General features: G+C 26.0%; 2 protein-coding genes across 2 annotated transcripts; one reads left to right on the top strand and one right to left on the bottom strand.

The window, feature by feature from the left end:
• Window positions 1-2,570: 2,570 nt before the first annotated feature.
• Window positions 2,571-5,428, top strand: mRpL38 (mitochondrial ribosomal protein L38). Its single transcript, XM_011496881.1, has 6 exons — window positions 2,571-2,800; window positions 2,876-3,031; window positions 3,399-3,726; window positions 3,959-4,117; window positions 4,207-4,343; window positions 5,116-5,428. Exons 1-6 carry the CDS (start codon window positions 2,680-2,682, stop codon window positions 5,406-5,408), a joined length of 1,194 nt encoding a protein of 397 aa, XP_011495183.1. The 5' UTR covers window positions 2,571-2,679; the 3' UTR covers window positions 5,409-5,428.
• Window positions 5,429-5,504: 76 nt separating this feature from the next.
• On the bottom strand, window positions 5,505-16,748 carry LOC105360091 (uncharacterized). The gene is made up of 11 exons (XM_011496880.1): window positions 16,519-16,748; window positions 12,119-12,440; window positions 11,132-11,331; window positions 10,966-11,070; window positions 10,344-10,529; window positions 8,417-8,665; window positions 7,852-7,997; window positions 7,623-7,769; window positions 6,491-6,768; window positions 5,863-6,027; window positions 5,505-5,661 (listed from the first exon to the last, which is right to left on the bottom strand). The coding sequence occupies exons 2-11, from the start codon at window positions 12,216-12,218 to the stop codon at window positions 5,558-5,560; spliced, it is 1,680 nt and encodes a 559-aa protein (XP_011495182.1). The 5' UTR covers window positions 12,219-12,440; window positions 16,519-16,748; the 3' UTR covers window positions 5,505-5,557.
• Window positions 16,749-19,779: the final 3,031 nt, after the last annotated feature.

The following is a 19,779-nucleotide window of genomic DNA, read 5'->3' as shown; positions in this document are numbered from 1 at the left end:
TCCTCGTCTCTTGTTTTATCGAGCGTTCTTTTTTCCTCGCCCGCTCACTTCCTCCCTCCCTCTCCGGTAACCACTCGCTCTCTCTCTCTCTCTCTCTCTCTCTCTCTCTCTCTCTCTGTCCCACACCCCTTCGTTCAGTAAATAAGCTCGGCCGTGTCGTAAGGTAGCGCGCGGCGGTGACGGGACCGCTCCTTTGGCCTGTTTTAACACACGCGCGCACAGTAGGCACAGGCACACTCGGCGCACCACTTCGATTAGATTAAAGCGAGTATTATTTCGACACTCCCGTGACGAAATTGGCCTTGGAGGTTAGGGCGGCAAGGGTTTGGGCTCTTCTCGCGATTCTCTTCTCCCGTGGCAAGTCCTTTGCACGCGGTTGTCTCTTACTCTATCTCTCTCTCTCTCTCTCTCGCTCGCTCGCTCGCTCACTCGATCACTCACTCTTTCGTCCTTGACAAATCGCGAGCTACGCTGTATGACGACGCTCGAACCTCGTTTCCCGCGAATCCTGGTGGGATCTTACGTCAGGTGTACCTAGTGATTGAACGGGTCGCGCGCGACATCAAGCTCCCGCTAGAGGCAAGTGTCCCCGGATATGGAGGTAGAAGGAGGAGCGCGGTAGCGCACGGTTAGACGAGAAACCGAGAACTGCAGCGCGAGGCAGCGCTTCGCCGCTTGGGAGTCGGGAAGTTGGAAAAGATCGGAGAACTCGTGAGCGAGGGACACGCGGCCGAGACGCCGCGGGCCGTGTTTCGAGAGCTGAGCGTGAGAGGCGCTGAGGGTGACCGAGGCCGTGCAGGGGGCTACGTTGCCGGCTTCGGGCCCGACGTGCCTTCACGCCCTCGGGGCTTTAATGGTGGCCGATGGGCCATAATTATCGCTACCCGGTGAGAATTACCTGCGCACTGGCTAGGTGGGTAGGCCAAGTGCCACGAGGTTGCTAAGGATTCGAGGGCCGGTTGGTTGGCCGAGTGCCTGCTTTACTTATGGACAACTTTTTCGTTCGGGAATGACGACTAGGAAGTCGAATTGGAATGTTGGCCAGCCAATGATCCGCTGCCTTAAGAAACATCGATTGACTTTTTTCGCCTCTATTTACGTTCGCGAATGGCTTTGTCCTTTTTCTCTTCTCCTAGAGAATAAGGTTAGATTATTATAGGTCGTTGACTAGTTTTAGACATACCGTTCGTCTAACTATGAACGCACTTGCGCCTACTCGCGCCTATGTACATCCTTCGTTAAGTATTTCTTTTTTATTTGCTAGCATTGGCAATAATATGACATTTATTAATATTGCCGATATTTCTAACGAATGAAGCATGCGTAGCACTTAAAGGTTTTCAGTTTCTTATTGCTTATGCTTCCTAGAAAATTGTTGTTATCATTTCATTATCGAATTAAATTCAATAGTAAAGAGCGTGTTTATTGTGTCGGGGTCGAGGCATTTAAAGAAATTGTGTTAATGCAGGAGCGATTTCAAGTAATTGTGAAAACAACCGAAAAATATGCTGTTTCATTTGAAGTTTGATTAAAAAACAATTAATTTTTTTATTATCATTTATTATATTTTATAATTTTTGAATTTGTAAATAATTATTTGAGCCAAATTTTTCAAAAACCTTAACGTGGACCTGTAAAGTATGGAAATCCAGTAAAGATACAGAGAAAATTTTTTATATTGTCTACTAAATAGTAAAGACCTTAAGAGATTTAATAAAATATACAATGAAGAAATCTGTTTAATGTCACATAATTTTTATAATAATGTTATATATAAAATTAAGTAACTCATTAATTTTCATCAACTTAATTTTAAACGATCATTGTATAAAATATAGTTTATTTGTTATTTAAATAATGATTTAAGAATACAGCATACGGCTTTGTTGATAAACTTTCAGAATTTCCAGCCAAATTATGTATTATATAATACAATCAAACATTTGTTATTCGATGCACCATCAATCATATTTAATGCTTAAGAATTCTATTTGAGAGATGGATGCTATTAAACATTTGTGCCAATAATATAATAATAATAATCAGTATCGGAATAAAAGTAATTTTAGTATTTTAACTAAAGTCTAATATTTTTTCAAAATATCATGAGCTTTATTCTCTAATAATATAGTTTAATTAATAATCCATGATATAATATTATTTACAGATTTTTCAAATGAAACTAAATTTCTTTTAAAAGTAAAACTTTTAAATATGTTTTAGCTTCAATTGCAACGCAAATGCTTAGAATATCATTATTAACATAAATAACTAATGTCTGACTTTATGTCCTAAGACATGCAAATATAACAAATTACATTCTTTTATTGTACTTTTTTATTCTTTTATTTTACTTCAATTTTAAGCTTATTTTCCTTATTTAAAATTTTCCTAATAAAATATTATATTACTTGATAAAGATTATCGCCTTTATTATTTGTTAATAACTTGAAAACTTCGATGTAGAATTACCGATAGAGCTTATGGGCAGGCATTATTAATTACAAATATGTGGTTAAGATGTCGCTCATCAATCAGTCACCAAAGTAATTTTCTTACGTATCGACATGTCCATGTTTATAATCGTTGATTTTCACGAATGAAGAGTTGAACTTTAATTGTTAAATACTTAAAATAATTTCGTCTATAATTTTAATGAATCGATGAGATCGGATAATAATGGCCAGTCGAATATTTAAATTGCTTTCTACGACTTCAGTAAACTCGATTCAAGTTCGACATAAATTTTCCAGAGGAAAGCCTCCAACTTTAGCTCGGAGTCTAAAACAGCGCATTGCAGGTTAATTATAGACTTTTAAAATTATGTAGTAATTAATCAACTAATATTTAATTAAAATTATAATTATTTATTTAGAATTAGAGCATAAAGACCCGGCGGTTCATTACCAAGTGAATATTGGATTTAAGCTTAGTAATTATGTCGACAAAGATTATAAAGCAGCGTATAAAAAATTAGTAAAAGAGAATTTGCATAATACTGATTTGGAGAAGCTTGCGTATGCCAATAAGAGTAAGTTACTAAGTTTGTGCATCATATTCAATTAAAATTTTTCTATAAAATAATCATTTGTATAACTTTTTATTCTTTTAATACATGTCTTTACACTTGGTTTAAAAATTATTATTATAAGTTTTTTATTTATATTTGTATATTGATTTTATAATAAATCTAAAAATTCGTATATTAATGGTGTTTGACGTACTTATTTGATAATGTTTTTGCAATAGTTGACAATTGAAAATATATTTATATTTAAATTTTTAAACTACATCGACCAATCATATGTTCTTTTTTATGAAGCCTTATAGAATAAATTTTATCTAAATATTATCTTTAATCATCAAGTTTTTTAAAGTATTATTTATTTTATTTACAGTAAATGTTGATTTAGATGAATCTAAGCAGATTTGGCTAGATACAACTGCTCCTTATCAAATTTATAATGTTGCAAACTATTATGGCATTTATAAAGATTTATATGGAGATGCTTATTTTTATCCTATAATTCCATTAACCGTTGATTACTTATATAGCAATGATATTGTACCAAGAGTTCATAGAGGAAATATAATTCAATCATATTTAGCAAAAGAGGCGCCCAGTGTAAAATACTTTTCTAATCCAAATTCTTTGTGGACACTACTTTGTACAACACCCGATGGCAATTTTTCTGATCCAAACATAGAATATTGTCATTGGTTTGTGTAAGTTTCTTTTCATTGCAAAGAAGTATCTACTATTAGACATTTAAATTGCAGAATAAAGTAATGTTAATAAAGTAATGTTACTATTAACTATTAGTTTTCCAAATACACTTTCACTATTACAAATTCGTAATTTATTGTAACTAACTTATATGTTTATTCTATATACATTTTTATATTCTATTACACGCTTATATTTCCTTCTATAATAAAATTAATATATTTATGTTAGCGGTAACATACCTGGGAATGATGTAGCTAATGGCGAACAAATAATAGATTATTTAAGGCCAATTCCAGCACAGGGAATAGGATTCTGTAGATACATTTTCGTATTATATAAACAGAATACGAAACTGGACTTTTCCGAATACAAAAAGGAACAACCATGGTGTGTTATTTATTTTATAATTATACATATACATATATATATATTAAATGATTTGTGTAATAATAATTGCAAAATTTTCATTTTATTAGTTTAAATTTAGTCGATCGAAATTGGAAGACCTATGATTTTATGCTTAAGCATCAAAATGACTTAACACCAGCTGGTCTTACATTTTTCCAATGTGCATATGATAATACGCTTAAAAATTTTTATCATACGGTATTAAGTAAGTATTTTATAAAATAATTCTATATATAATTTTATTAAGTACTTAATATTTATATAATTAAAAAAAGATATTTTAAATTCTGTTATTGATACTTCAAGAATTCCGCTCTAGGAAAAATATCTTAAATGATTATTTTTATTTTTATATTAATTCAACGTTTAAAACTTTTTTACAATGTTACAAATTTTTAAAAAAACAATATTTTTTATCAAGCACCATTATTATTACAATGATTAATGTGATTTATTTAATAATCTTTAATATCCATTATACGTAACGTAATGTTTAACATCCAATAGTTATGAAGGAGAAGCATATTAAGATAAATCGTTATTACGTTTAAAATAAGCAGAGAGAAATCAATCGAGTCGAACTGCTGTTTTCATTAAATTAATTATTCTTTTGACCATTCGATAATAACAGTATTTGACTAATGTCTTTGTATTATTATTTGCCTCACTTTGTACTATTATTTAATAATATAAACTATATTATCATCTATAATATACTGTCACTGTGACTTATTACATTTTTTGCCTATTACGAGCGAACACTCGCTCTGGTTGAACCTTGGTATATAATGTTATTAAAGTAGAATTATTAATGGTATTATATTTTATTATTAATTTTCTTTTTTTAAAATGCATTTTTCAATATTAATAATCTGGTATGTGTTTTTAGTATTTATAAAACAATGAATTTGAATTCAATTGAGTTTTAGTTAAAAGTAAGTTTAATACTATAATTAATCTTTATAATTATTTTACAGATATGGAAAATCCATTATTCGAATACGATTTTGTCAAACCTTATTTAAAGCCTCCAGTATGGTTTCCTAAAAGACAACCGTTCAATATATACATGGATAGGTACAGAGATGAAAAACAAATCAACAAGGAGTATTTATTACGAAAATTGAAAAAGCAGCATCCATTTAAATTTCCTGATCCAGCTCTCAAGTATCCGAATGCGCATGCAATCGATCAAAACTTACCATCCTGGCTAAAAACGGAAATGGTAAATGAACGTCTAGGGCTTGGTCGTATAAAAAATTATGAATGAATACATTTTTAAATTATTATTAATTAAGACAATAATTTTCCATATTCATTATAGATTTTATTATAAAAATTTGTAAAATAAATTATAAAATTGTTAATTGTAATTTTATTGTATATTATTTCTATTGTTGCTTGTTTTTAATATGTCATCTAGTCCAATTTGATATTGGCTTCGACAATTTGTTTACTTCTCATCTTGATATCACGCCGTGTGAGGACACTTGTATCCACGATTTCATGTTCAAAGAATATACCTGTCATATAACATATCACTAATTAATTAGTTTATGTCACAGTTAAAAATCCATTATGTTAAATGATATTAAAAAGATTTATGATTTAAAAAAAAAATGTCAAATAAATGAAAACGTTCACATTTTTTTTTTAGCATAAAATGAATAATTTTGTAATGAATTGTCGTTAATTTGAAATTTCGGGAAAAATGAACTTGTCACCTTGTTTTTTATCCTGATCCTCAAATGCTAGTTGAGATCGATAAGTAGCAATGTAATTTTCGTAGAAATTACGGGCTTTTTCTTGTTTATCTTTATTAAGTGGGAAATTTGTTTGTCCAACTAAAATGATCGCTTTTCGAATTACTTGGTGTAGTACCGCTAATCCTATAGTACAATTTTATGTTTAAGATGTAATTTTTTTTAATAAATAAAAACTCTTAAGTGTTTATGAATTATATATTTGACGACTATTTAGTTAGATATAAATATTTTATCGTTTAATGTTATATATTTGGTTATTATTTTTTTTATGTTATTTTTCATTTCATAACGAAGTTTAAACGTAATTAATACATAATTAATTGTAAGCACAAAAATTAAATTACAATTAAATATTATTCTTAGATATGAAACAAAATATAGTTTTTAAGAATTAAGGGAACGAGATGAGAAATGCAAAGCAGAACTGAAATTCCGGTATTTATCAGTATAATAATATATCATATTTGTAAATAAAAATAGTTTGTGATTAGTTTTATTTAAATCCGTAATTATATTACTAAAACTTTGTCTAATTGAATTATCATACAATATATATCAATTCGTTAATTATTATTTTTGTATATACCTTCATTTTCTACGGGTTCTTCGCATTCATTCTTATTTTCATTTTCTTCCTCATCTTTTACTTCGCTTTCATCTACTTCTTTTACTTCTTTTAAACATTTCGACTTTACCGGGGGCTTTGTAACTTTTGCACACATAATCATCGAAGCTATGTTTTGTAGTGCTACTCTAATGTTCATTAATTGTTTGCCATTAGTATCTATTAGACTGTTATTTTTATTTATTCGGTCTTTCTCTTTTTCAATTTTGTCTAGCATTGCCTTTTTATCAGTTTTATATCTGTAATATAAGTATATATTTATTTAAAAATTAATACATTGCAAATATAATTTCCCGTTTGATGAATATTTTAATAATAAACATATTATTAAGTATTATTTATTTAATTGCCATGGAAATGATAATGGATAATACATGGGAGATATGAACTGAAATTTAATAACATTCCATAGAGATTCTTTCTAATACTTGAAAATAATCTATGTAACAATAATCTATGTATAATCATTGAATAATAATAGTTTTCAGTATATTTGTATGAAATTCGTACATTAAATTTATACAGCCAATTAAAAACAAATAAAAGACTAAAAATCTTCAATTTTATGTATTTGTTTTTCTTTTTTCTTTTTTTTTTTTTTATATAAATTTTATTCTTTGTTATTTTTTATATAAATTAATTTCTTTATTCTGTTATTAATTATAAATAATATTCAAATAAAAAAATATTACAAAATTTTATTAAATAATTATAATTATGTCGATATTATATTAAGATATTTGTTATAAAACATAAGAATTAATTTTCGATTAATCGTCTCATAAAACAATAATTTTTTTTTTTTTTTTTTTTTTTTTTTTTTTTTTTTTTTTAACCGATACAGAACAAATAAGCATTAATGAGTTTATATTTAATACAATTTCAGTTTTTACATTTCTTAAATAATGCACATTTTAAAGTATTAGTATCTTGTAAAATTAATAATTTTAACTTTTCTTTATTATTATTTTAAATGTTATATTGCAATATTGTACTAATCAATATTTGATCAATATTTAAACAAAAAATTGCATACATTTTATAATATTAATTTTCCACTTAAATAATTGCAAGATATAGGTTATTCAGTTACCGTGCAGTCGTCGATATGACTGAATGTTCTAAAGTTTTCAGGAGTAAACCTGCGTGATTTTCGTTTTTCATTTCAGAATCTCTTTGTTTCAAGGTGCGTTCATATAATCGGGAAAGCCTCGTTCGTTGTTTTATCTGATCATCAAGCCTAAAAGTTGATTAATTGTAATTTGACATTATTATTTTTAATGATAATGCAAGGAAAAACTGGGGAAATTTTTTCTATACACCTTATAAATAATTCTTCATATGATTGAATTAACATTGAGTCTTTCATTATATTGAAAATATTTTCTAGCTGTTGTATTTGTTTCTGTAATTTCTTATCTACATCTATCGTCTTCTTTTTTTTCTTTTTTAATAGATTGGCATCACTCTGCAATAAATGTGTACACATACTGGAATATTACGTCAATATTAATTTGATTTTTATTTCAATGAATCGAGTGTCGAATTGTATTATTTCAATTTTATTATTTTTATTTTTAATGAGAATGTAATTATTATTCTATGAATTCTTTTTTATTTTTATGTTTTTTCTTTAATATAATATAAAATTTAGATAATAAATAAGTATAAAAAGAAATTTTCTACTATGATGTAATAAAATAATAATGTAGATATTAATTTATTTAATATGAAAATAAAATTGAAGGTGACGATGATCCATAGAAATTTAAAGTTAAAATTAATTGATTGATTATTGCAATGAATAAATAATTATTTATGTATATTTTAAATTTGACCGTATGTTGATCAGCAATATTATATAATTAATATGAAAAGGATATTTACATCGATTCTGACTAAAGATTTCGCGTACTGCCAAACATCATCAACTTTCCTTCTCATAAATTCCAGAGTCTTCTCCCGTTCCTTCATATTCACCCAGACGTCACGAGCCATTTTTTTATATTTTATTCGAATATCATCTAAATTTTCTGTTGCCAATTGGGCCATTATGGTAGTTTTATAAATCACATTGCTTTGATCTTTTTGGTCATTGCGCAGAGCATTTAATACAGCATCGAAATACATGGAATCCTATTTATGAATTGAAAATTTTATTTTTCTTTTCTGTACCCCTTCGCAATATATAATATTGTACGTAATTTTAAAATAACAATATAGTTATGTAATAATTATAGAATATTATATATTTACTTCTATAATATAATATAAACTAATATAATCATATAATTCTGCACAATATTATTGATTATTTAATGATTTTATCAGTTTAATATGAATATATATATTTATTTTATTTATAAATATAACTTAAGAATTAAAGTTAAAATAATATTAAAAAAGAATACCTTTGAAGAATGAAGCAAGTAGATAGAATAATAGTTATTAATAAGTAAATTATAATTATGTTCCTAATAAATATAATATATATTGTCATTTAAAATAATTTTGTTCTTATTGAACTTACATTTGTTTAAGAATTTATTAATGTATTTTATACTTATAATAAAAAAAATTATGCCAGATATTATGAAAATTACACGAATCTGAGTTATACATTAATATAATTATTTATTTTGAATTCGATAATATATTATCATTTAATGCCCATCATTCCTTTATAATATAGATTATTTGATTTGCAATTATTTTTTCTCAATTTTTGTATTTAAGATTGAAGACCTCAAAATATTAAGGCATTTAATTATTGAAACAAATTTTGTTTGAAATTTCTTTTAATTATAATCGATTGTTAAATAATATTTATCGAAGACAAATATAATACTGCATAAAGTAGATATAATTAACGAATACTTCATAATATTGATATTTTAACGTAGATACGAATGCAAAATTTAAAAAAAAATATATATAAGATTTTTCTATCGATTGTTATTATTTATGCAGTATATGATAAGTAGAAAAAAACGTTAGGTTCGTTCAATTAATACGAACACATTTATTTCAATGTTAATTTGAAAAGCTTGAAAAGCTTTTTATATAATTAGTAAATAAATAGTTCGATGTTGATATATTGCAATATTATTACCAGAAATATAATATTATTTATTAAATTCTTTAGAAACAATGGTAAAAACGCTCTATTCAATAATAATGTTTCTTGATTTCATTACAAAATGACAATACATAAGTTCGATAATGATTAAATAATACTTATTATTAAATAATTTGATTGCAGCATCACATTAAAACTGTATACATGAATATCAATGTTTATTTATGAATTTCCTTCAATTCTATTAATTTAAACACTTAAGAAATTAAAATCATTGTTGTGAAAAGATATTTTGCTAATATTTTCTATATAATATCTATAAAATATCAAAAAGGAATTTTGTTTATAATAAACTGTAATAAAATACGTAAAGTTTGTTAAACGTATTTATTTGCTATTAGCAGAAAATCAAAGTTGAAATTTAATTCATATATAATTTAATTGATATATAGATTGCCTAATTGTTAGATTACTAATTATTTGAATGAATTTATCAAACTATTGATATTTAAATAAAATATTAAATATAGATTAGCCATATATTTACAGCATGCAATATTAATATATTTATCAATTTCAAAATGACATAATTTTTAAAAATAAATTACTCTCCAAATTTTTGTATCGATTGCTTCAAAAGTACATATCATATCTGAGTTTAAATATTTATAAAATTATCAATTTCGATATGTGTATATATATATATAATGACTTTATGGCTAATTCATGATATACCTTTCTAAGAATATCACGAATCTCATGGTATGTGGTATGGATGGATTTTGCTGCATTTCGCTGTGATAAAGCCACTTGAAAACGCGAAATCAACTGCTGTTGTCGTTGTTGATACTTATGTTTGTTTTCCATTGCCGCCAACGTCTTACCTTCATTGATATCTTGCAACAGCATCGTGTACTCCGACTTTACGTAAATTATTATTAATTCATGCATAATTTAGTATGCATAATTTATTTCGTAATTACTGATTGTAAATTTTATGTAATGTTATGTTTTCGTGACTGACTGGTTTGTGTATGGAATCAATAGATTTTAAATACTTTTTAAATGCATTATTGGAAATTGTTTGGCAATGTTATATCGTTAATTTTTCAAGTACTGTAAAGAACATTTATAAATTAAGATAATTACTTTTTGTTAAAATTATTAATCTATTATTTATTGGTATTATTATTATTTATATTATTTCTATCGTACACAATTCTGTTATTTTATTAGTTTCTTATGACAGGCAGGCACTTATTGAATAAGAAATAGTAAAGTAGTAATGTGATATAATCTTTATGAATTTGTATAACATTACAATTTAATTAATATGAATTGATTTTTTTAATATTACCTTTAAGTTACAAAATTCTTGTGTTTTCTTTTCTTTCACGTGTAAAAGCTTATCCAATTGTTTACGTTTCAAATTGTAATCTTGAAATATCGCTGTAAAAGCTTCCTAAATTTTTATTATTAATATAAAATTTTAAATAATTCAGTTACATATTGTTCTACTCTACCGAAGGTTCTGTATCATGTAACACTGTTTGAAAATCTTTCTGATTTTGCCAAACTGTTCGGAAGAGTCTTTTATCGCCGCTAATGACATCGTTTACAATTTGACGATACTTTATGACATCAGTTGATAGCTCCTTCAAGTTTTTTGAAACTTGAAGTTTTAATTTTGTTGCATTTATTGTTTGAAGTTTCTTATCGCGAACTACATAAATAAAGATATACAAAATAAATCTTCTAAAAATAATGTTTTTATAATTTAACTTATATTAAAAAATAACATACACATTTGTGTACATAATTTTATATTGATTTAATATTACAATTATTTTTATCCATATAATTTAATCACCTATACATAGAATTTATGATAATACTTTTGAATTAATTTATTGGATTATTTATTGCAATCTTTATTAAAGAATGTAATTACAGTAGTGGCAATATATATATATATATATATATATATATATATATATATATATATATATATATATATGAGATTTTTAAATTATTTTTTATTGATAAATATTAATTTATTTGTTATCATTTTGTCTTTAATAATAATATTATTGTCAATAATATATATTTATAATAGTATACTTATTACAATGCCTACAAATCTTTCAACTTGGACTAATAAAGAGTAATCTATTATTATGATTTATCATCTTCTATCGCTACTAAAAATCTGTTATACTTATACAATTAGTAGGAATTAATAATAGGAATTGGCTTATTTATAATACAAAAATTTGTTTGATATTATAAATTATATATTTTAGCATTTGTCATAATCAATTAAACGAGCTATTCACATTTTTATAATAATTCATCATTGGAATTTAATTTACAAAAATCTGGAATATCGTTGATTATCTTGGTGCAAATAGTAAATTTATTTCTCTCAAGATCTTTCTAACTCTTATCGGCATTTCAGTTCAACTTTGAAAATAAAAGCAACATAAATTGAAAAAATATGGAAAACTAACCATGAAGTTTGAGTATAGTACGGTACTGAATCATTTTCTCCCGCGTGTTCCACTTTTCGTTTTTCATCCCGTGTACCTTCACGTATTTTGTGGACAACATTTTTAGGTATTACTCTTGTGCCTGATATTTCAATATTTAACGATGTCCATCAAAAATTCAAATTGGGCACATAGCGGCGGACGTAGTGACTCGACTCGCCTGCGTGCTGCCATGCTCGAGAGGGGCACGCAGGGTGGTAAAAAAAAAAAAAAAAAAAAAAAAAAATTTGAATGACACTGCGCTGATTAAGAGACATTATCCAGATGGAATGAATTGTGATTTCTGAAAAACGAGATCAAAATAGACTGATTAGACAGATGAGATATAAATAGATATATGAATCAATAAATAAATAAATATATATATATATATATATGGGGAGAAGAGAGAGAGAGAGAGAGAGAGAGAGAGAGAAGGAGGGAGAGAGTGGGAGAACAATCATAATTAATTGCTCATAGATTTTTATATCGTATACTTGTTATTATGTCGTTTTAAAATACGGTATTTTGTAATATTATTTACATGTACTTTTAACCAATTTTTAAGTTAATTTTTCTCCAAAATCAAAGTTATTTATTATTATTAAAATTGTGTATTGAAAAGTAGATTGCAGATTACAGTTTTGGAAAGTTATACATCGTTACATTTTATCAAATATAACCTATAATAATAGAATATTGGTCTATTGAAAAGGTTTTTTAATTATGGAAATATTGGTTATGGAACAAACAATAATAATTGACATATAATATTAAAATAAAAAAGGAAGTAGGTATTAATATAAGAGATATAGCAACCTCTTTAGAATATTCATCATAAATAAATAAAACTTTCTACTGATAAAAGTACGTATTCAATAATATTTGCAGCATTGAATTCAGTGTAAATATGAGATCATCAAATATTGTTCAGCCATTCTTTTATCATATTTGAACATATGTACATTGTTCAAAACGGATGTAAATGTAAAAGAGTTGCATCGTACCATCTGCATACACAAAGTTCAGAGTTGACGAGTACAGAATTCATCCTCGCTCATTCTCGTCTATTTACGCATTCGCTACTGCAACGTGTATCATTACCATAAATCAGTATGAAAGTGTCATCAATGTTGACTACTTAGAGGTACCTTAATAGGATCATACCATAAATGCATAAATTCGTCGTCCGTTCGCTTTTACGTTTGGATGAGACATAAAAGGCAACAATAGCGCAATTTTGAACGCGCTCACAAATTGCTTTTTATATTAGCAATTACACTGATGGAGTTATCAATAACTTTATTTATTTGATTTAAGTTTTTATGCTAATAATTCACTGATATTATATACATTGAGTATTAGTATTTTTTTTTTTTTTATTCTATGTATTTAGATTATTGATAAATTTATCGTGTAATATAAACCTACAATATAATTTGAAAGTTATTTTATGAATTACCTCTACGACAAAGTTTAATTTATAATTAATTTATAATAGTATGCGAGCTAAAATAATTTATAAAATCAACGTTATAAATATCATTTTGAAAAAATTTATACATGTATATATATATAGGTATCTAATCTGCATCTTTGTGATGTTAATTATATTCTTACATCAATAATCTTGTTATAATTTTATGTTTTAAGTATTTAAAATTTACATTAAATCATACAGTATACAATTTTTGTTTAATATTATAATAAATTTTTCCTCTTCTTTACAAAACTTTTTTTTCTCTTTTATAATACATATTAATTAATGATATAATAAAATAAAAACTGAACTAAAAACAAATATTAAATATTTATAATATCTAATGTAGGTAATTATCACTTTATTGATTTAATATAGATAATTATACACCTTGTAATACTCCATATTATATACATACATGCATACATACATACATACATACATAAATACATACACACACGCGCGCGCGCGCACATACACACACACCCACACATACACACACACACACACACACACACACACACACACATATATATATATATATATAGACTAGAAATAAAATGGAACTTTGAAACTTTAGCATTAATCTTGTATTTTCACACCTGAAGATTTTAGAATTTCAAGCTCACTATCTAAATTAATATTTTACCTTCCAATGTACTTATTATATCCTTCTTAAGTTGCTTCTTCCTCGAATCTACATAGTACATGCTTATAAATATAGTAATTTTTATAACTTATATTAAAAATTGGATTTTTTTATTAAAGTAGATCACAAAATTTCTTTCAAATAAAGAATTCTAGATCTTTGTTATTTTATGTCTAGATATATTGTAATAATGCATTTGTTTTATATGCATACAAGGCTATATTTTTATATATTGTAACTTTCATTTATTTCATATTTACAATTATATGGGCTTATAAAAAATCAGTTATTTCTTAAATAAAATCTTATAAATATTCTATAAAAATATTGTTTTTTCGCGTTAATTTCTTTGACTAAATGGAAATTTTTCTTTATATTTATGCGAATTTATGAAAATCGATTTTTTACGCTTATAGAATTATTATTAAGTTTTTTCTATTATATTGTTCCTAGTGATATTTAGGAACAGTGCTTCAGTTAAAATATACTTCATACTTAGTGAATTTTTTATTCGTGTATTTAAAAAAATTAAATGTCTATTGATATTGATTTATTTTTCTTGCATAAATTTCATAATTCCTTTAAGATTAAATACAAATAATATTTAATGAAATTTTTCCCATTTATTGAAATGATTTAATTTTTTATATTTTTTGCACATACAAATATTTTATATATTAATTAAAATAGAATTACACGAACGTTTCATGAAATCCTACTCTATTGTTATTGTTGTTGTATATCTATAATTTCTATTGTATAAACCTTTGAAATCTTTTATTTTGTAATATTTATTACTATTATCTATAAGAGATTTTTATAAATATTTATATTTTTATTCATTACATTTGTTTAACTTTACATATTTATTTATCTTATTGTCACAATCAGTGCATTTTACATCTTGTTAAAATGGAATTGAATGTCATTTTAGCGAATAAATAATATAATAATTTATGTTTTTGTTTAAGTAATCTAAAATTATTAATTATTACTTATAATTTATGCTTTCTATATTCATTATTTCCATTTGTCATTGGATTATTAACTAAATTGTTTATTATTATTATTGTATGTATTAAATGAAAATGAATAATATTATTTTATCCACTTTTTGTACAAAAAGACACTACTTTTTATTTTACTGCAAATACATATGATTTTATTTCATAAATTATACTTTGACTAATGTATTATCAATTTTTTTTTATTATTAATTTACTTTTTATAATAATATTTTACGTGTGATTTAAATTTAATATTGATTTGATAATTTATCGTAATAATATATTTTATAATAATAGAATATTATATGGTTATAATATTTTATAATTAAGTGTATCAAGATTAAAGGGTATAATATCAATTTGAGTTGAAGAATTAAAATAATTTCATCAGCATCGATTGAATTACTACTAATCGAAGATTGGCAATAATATACAACTTCGATCTTCATTTCGGTCGAATTAAATATGGCCGTGAAATTAATATTTTAAGCCTACAGATATTTTTTTAGATAATATGGTAGAATTTGCAAGAAGCATAATGAATTTATTGATACAAATGTCCTTCTCGTTGTCCTTTATTAAAATGCTCTGATAATCTGAAATTGTTATTATTAAATCTTACAATCGATAAATTTTTTTTTTTTTTTTCATCCCTTTTTACACTCTCAGTTGCAATCGATGTTAATGTTTAAAGGTGCATAGTTGAGGTATTGAATAAAAAATGAGAGGAAAATGATAAAATATAAATGTCATTTGATTCAACATAATAATTTGATGATTTTGAATGATTTTTGTTTATATTCATAATTAAAATTTGTATTAAATTTAATTATTTTTTTTTCTGTTTGATGTATAAAAGGATTATTAATTAATTAATGTAATTTTGGAACACTGAAAGTAGTAAGTACAGTATCGTAGCGAAACGATGATAGGCTAGGAAATATTGATTGGTAAAACCAGGTAACACGAGTCCACTATTTAATATCATCGAGCTTGAGTGTAAACGATATAAATCAATAAACGATAAACGATTAAAATTTCTCCGCACATTTTGACATTAATTTTACTGACTATTTGCCACGAGTTGAATGCTGAATATATTGATATTTCTTGATTCATGCAAAATGTTAAATTTACACCATTTAATGTGAAGCTTATGTATTCTTAACGTGTGCCGTAATACGCAATGCCGTAAGATCAATGCGTCGCTTCTGGATTCTGCAATTCATGTTCTCCTTATACTTACTTTATACAGGAGCACGTACAATCTGCCGTAGCTTTAAATGCCGCGAGTATTCGCTCTTGTCGGATTCTGGAATTGATTGCTGCGCTCGGAAAGGAAAGCCCTGGAGCTACACGAAAGTCTAATTCGCATTTCTCCCTATCTATGGTCCACTGCAACCCTTTCCTAAAGTGCGTTATATCTATGTTAGTATGAAGGAAAAAGCGTAATTTAATGCTCACGTTTGCTGCCAGAATTCCTTTGATAAGCATTTTGGGTAGAGATAATATTCTCATACTTTAGCCTCTATTTTGCTTGTGGTGGTGCACAAAGGAGGGGCTATTTAGTGGGATACGAAATTTTCAATTATACCGACCAAGTGGAATCATTCCTTGTGCTTCGGCTGTAGCTCAATATGTCGAAGTTAACTGATTCGTTAATCAGCTCAGCTACCTCCCATCGGTTACACTTTATTATGAAATAATGAAGTTCACCGCAATTTGGAAGTATAAGCTAGAGTATTTGCAATTTTATGTAGATAATTTTATGTGAGATTTTAGATTAATATACGATTATCTTTTAAATGTTAGAAAAGTAAATTTTAATAAACAAAAGTTTATATTTAAATTTACTCTTTTTAGTTTTCTAGTTTTACCGCAGTTTTTTCTTTCTTTTTTTTTTTTTTTTTTTTTTCCATTGTATATTATTACTCTTGACTCGTGCGACATAATGCAATTGTATAAGATAAGGAGTAAAATCTTCATGTTCTATATAATTCCAATAAATTACAATGTATGCAAATATAAATTGAAAATGACAATAAGTTGTAATTTACAATCATGCATAAAATTAAATGAAAATTCCAATTATTGGACTTTTATTTCATTGTTTTGAAGAATGTCGATTGCATAAATCATTAAAGGATAATCAAAGTAGAAACTCTTTATTACTATTTTCAGATACAGTAAAATGTCGCCTTAATGTCATATGCTCAAAATATATATATTATTTATAACTTTTTATTATTATTCTAGAACACATTTCAATTAAGTCTCGTGACATTATAAACTAAAATTTTTATCATTTTTGAATTTCTTTTCTTTCTTAAGGACAAAATGTAACTTGGGATTTGAGAAAAACCCTAACAGACGTTATCGAAGAAAATTTTTTAGCATTTTAAAAACGAAAATTTAAATATGAATATATCTTCATCATTTTATATTATATGAAAGCTTTATCATGTCGTAATATCGTTTCTGATACTCTGTAACTTTACATGAAACTTTACAGTTGTAAAAGTTAATGGAATTAATAATTTGGATTTGCAGAGTGTTATTTATATTTGCATATCTACAATTTTGTATTTTAATTCTTCTCAACTTACTATTTATTTTACTACAATTAATTTTTGATTATTAATTAATTGTAATTTAAATCTTTAATAAAAATGAATGAAAATGCTTAAGTGAAGTGTACATTATTGTTAAATTGATTTTTTCGATCGACCGATGATAAATTAATAACTTTAACTAATTCAGAACATATAATTAAAAATTTAAGCTTGTTAATCACGTATTTCGCGCATTAAAGTTATGTAATATAGATTACGTTTCTTTAATATTTTGTAGCTATGTATATGAATTAGTAAATCTGTAATATATTTACATGTTTTTAAATTATATTTTATTAATATTAAGATATAAATTAATTACATTTCATAGAAAATTGAATATCCATGATTATTGTTTATCATCATTCTTTTATTAATTTAATCTTTTCATTATGTCGTTTCGCTGTTTTAATTTACTACTTATAAACTTACCATATTTATTAAATACATAAAGCAATTACAATTATTTTTACAATTTTATGTAACACATTTTTGTTTTATAATATATTGTTGAAGGGTATTATTAAATTAAATGTATAGATTTATATTAATTTTAAGGGGAGATTATTACACTCCACTGTCAAATGCTGAGATGTGACGATATATTTTTCTTTATTTTTTTCGGATGCGAATTCGATTTCAGCTATTATTATGTTTATTGCCAGTCGCTTTATCAATCAAAATCGATTGTTTTAAATTATCGAATAAATTTCTTCTTCGAATGTTAAGTAAATTGCCGATTATGTATAATTTCATATTTATTAGTTACCCGATAAAATTAATTCGGTATTCGATAAAATTAAAATTTTTATTATGATATATAGTAATAAATATTGTATTAATATTACTTTTAATGCGTAAAATTTCATTTTACATTATACATAGTTATTATATTTTCCTATTGAAATATTGTACGATAATAAAACAGAATTTTGATTCGTTAAAAAAATGTATTTGTAATATTACTCATCTATTATACTCGTAATTAGTGATCTATATTTCAATTAAATCTATTTTTATTCTCGACTAATTATATATATATATATATATATATATTATGCCATTGATTTGCAACGAAACGAAAATGCATTTATTTCTTAATAATGATTTAATACAAGTGTGGTGGATCATTTATGAAAGAACTGTGCAATTACGCTTGATTGAGTATAATGATACAATCGTGCGATGTACGTAATTTTTCTCTTTCGTGATCACTTACTGCCTAACAAAAAATTGAATCCGTTGTGCTATAAAATAAAAAAGACATTGGATAGACGATACGGATACAGATTAAAGAGGATATTCTGGAAAGAGCTCAGAGATGAATTTACAAAAGTAACGAGTTGTACAGGTGCAAGTGCACGAATAACTTGTATCAATTTGTTAATAATTTAATAAATCATCGTTAAAGAGCCGAGGCTAGTGGTGTCTGATGACGAATAGGCATGAAAATCGATTGATATCAAATTGATCGATAGCTTCTTCACTTGCATCGTGATAGTATTGTCGCGGCCACGTGCAGTGGCAGAGTCAAGTGCGTTGATCGTGAAAAAGGGCCTCAAAAATAAAATATCCGAGTTATATTTAGGCCCTTTACAAGTCCGGAGGAGAAAATTTCAGTGATTTTACAAGTTAGCTTTAGTTGCGATGAATGCCTTTGCCGTTAAAGTAACTCCCTTACTAATTGACTCGCCACCATCGTCAAGAGTTTCTGTTGCTTTGCTGATTCCAACTCTCTTCACTCCTCCAACAATTGTTGCTGCGGCGTTCTATATTATCTTTCGGGTCTATAGATCTGTGAGTGGCTGCTGGACTAATTGTCTGTGCACAATGTTGCAAAGCAGGCGTTATCTCATTGGTTGTTATGTTTCTTGAATTATCATCACAATAGTTAA

The sequence above is a fragment of the Ceratosolen solmsi genome, unplaced genomic scaffold (genome assembly GCF_000503995.2).
Source record: "Ceratosolen solmsi marchali unplaced genomic scaffold, CerSol_1.0 scaffold13, whole genome shotgun sequence".
In the NCBI taxonomy this organism is placed as follows: domain Eukaryota; kingdom Metazoa; phylum Arthropoda; class Insecta; order Hymenoptera; family Agaonidae; genus Ceratosolen; species Ceratosolen solmsi.
The sequence above is the reverse complement of the archived record's forward strand: the minus strand, read 5'-3'. Positions and strand labels throughout refer to the sequence as shown.

Bases quoted from the DNA above. Each gene is read 5' to 3' on its own strand.
- mRpL38 (XM_011496881.1), top strand. From the start codon at position 2,680: ATGGCCAGTCGAATATTTAAATTGCTTTCTACGACTTCAGTAAACTCG. The intron at 3,727-3,958 runs GTAAGTTTCTTT...TATTTATGTTAG, and splicing joins GAATATTGTCATTGGTTTGT to CGGTAACATACCTGGGAATG. The intron at 4,118-4,206 runs GTGTGTTATTTA...TCATTTTATTAG, and splicing joins TACAAAAAGGAACAACCATG to TTTAAATTTAGTCGATCGAA.
- LOC105360091 (XM_011496880.1), bottom strand. From the start codon at position 12,218: ATGTTGTCCACAAAATACGTGAAGGTACACGGGATGAAAAACGAAAAG. The intron at 11,332-12,118 runs GTTAGTTTTCCA...TTATTTATGTAG, and splicing joins TACTATACTCAAACTTCATG to TTCGCGATAAGAAACTTCAA. The intron at 10,530-10,965 runs GTAATATTAAAA...ATTTACGTAAAG, and splicing joins AAGAATTTTGTAACTTAAAG to TCGGAGTACACGATGCTGTT.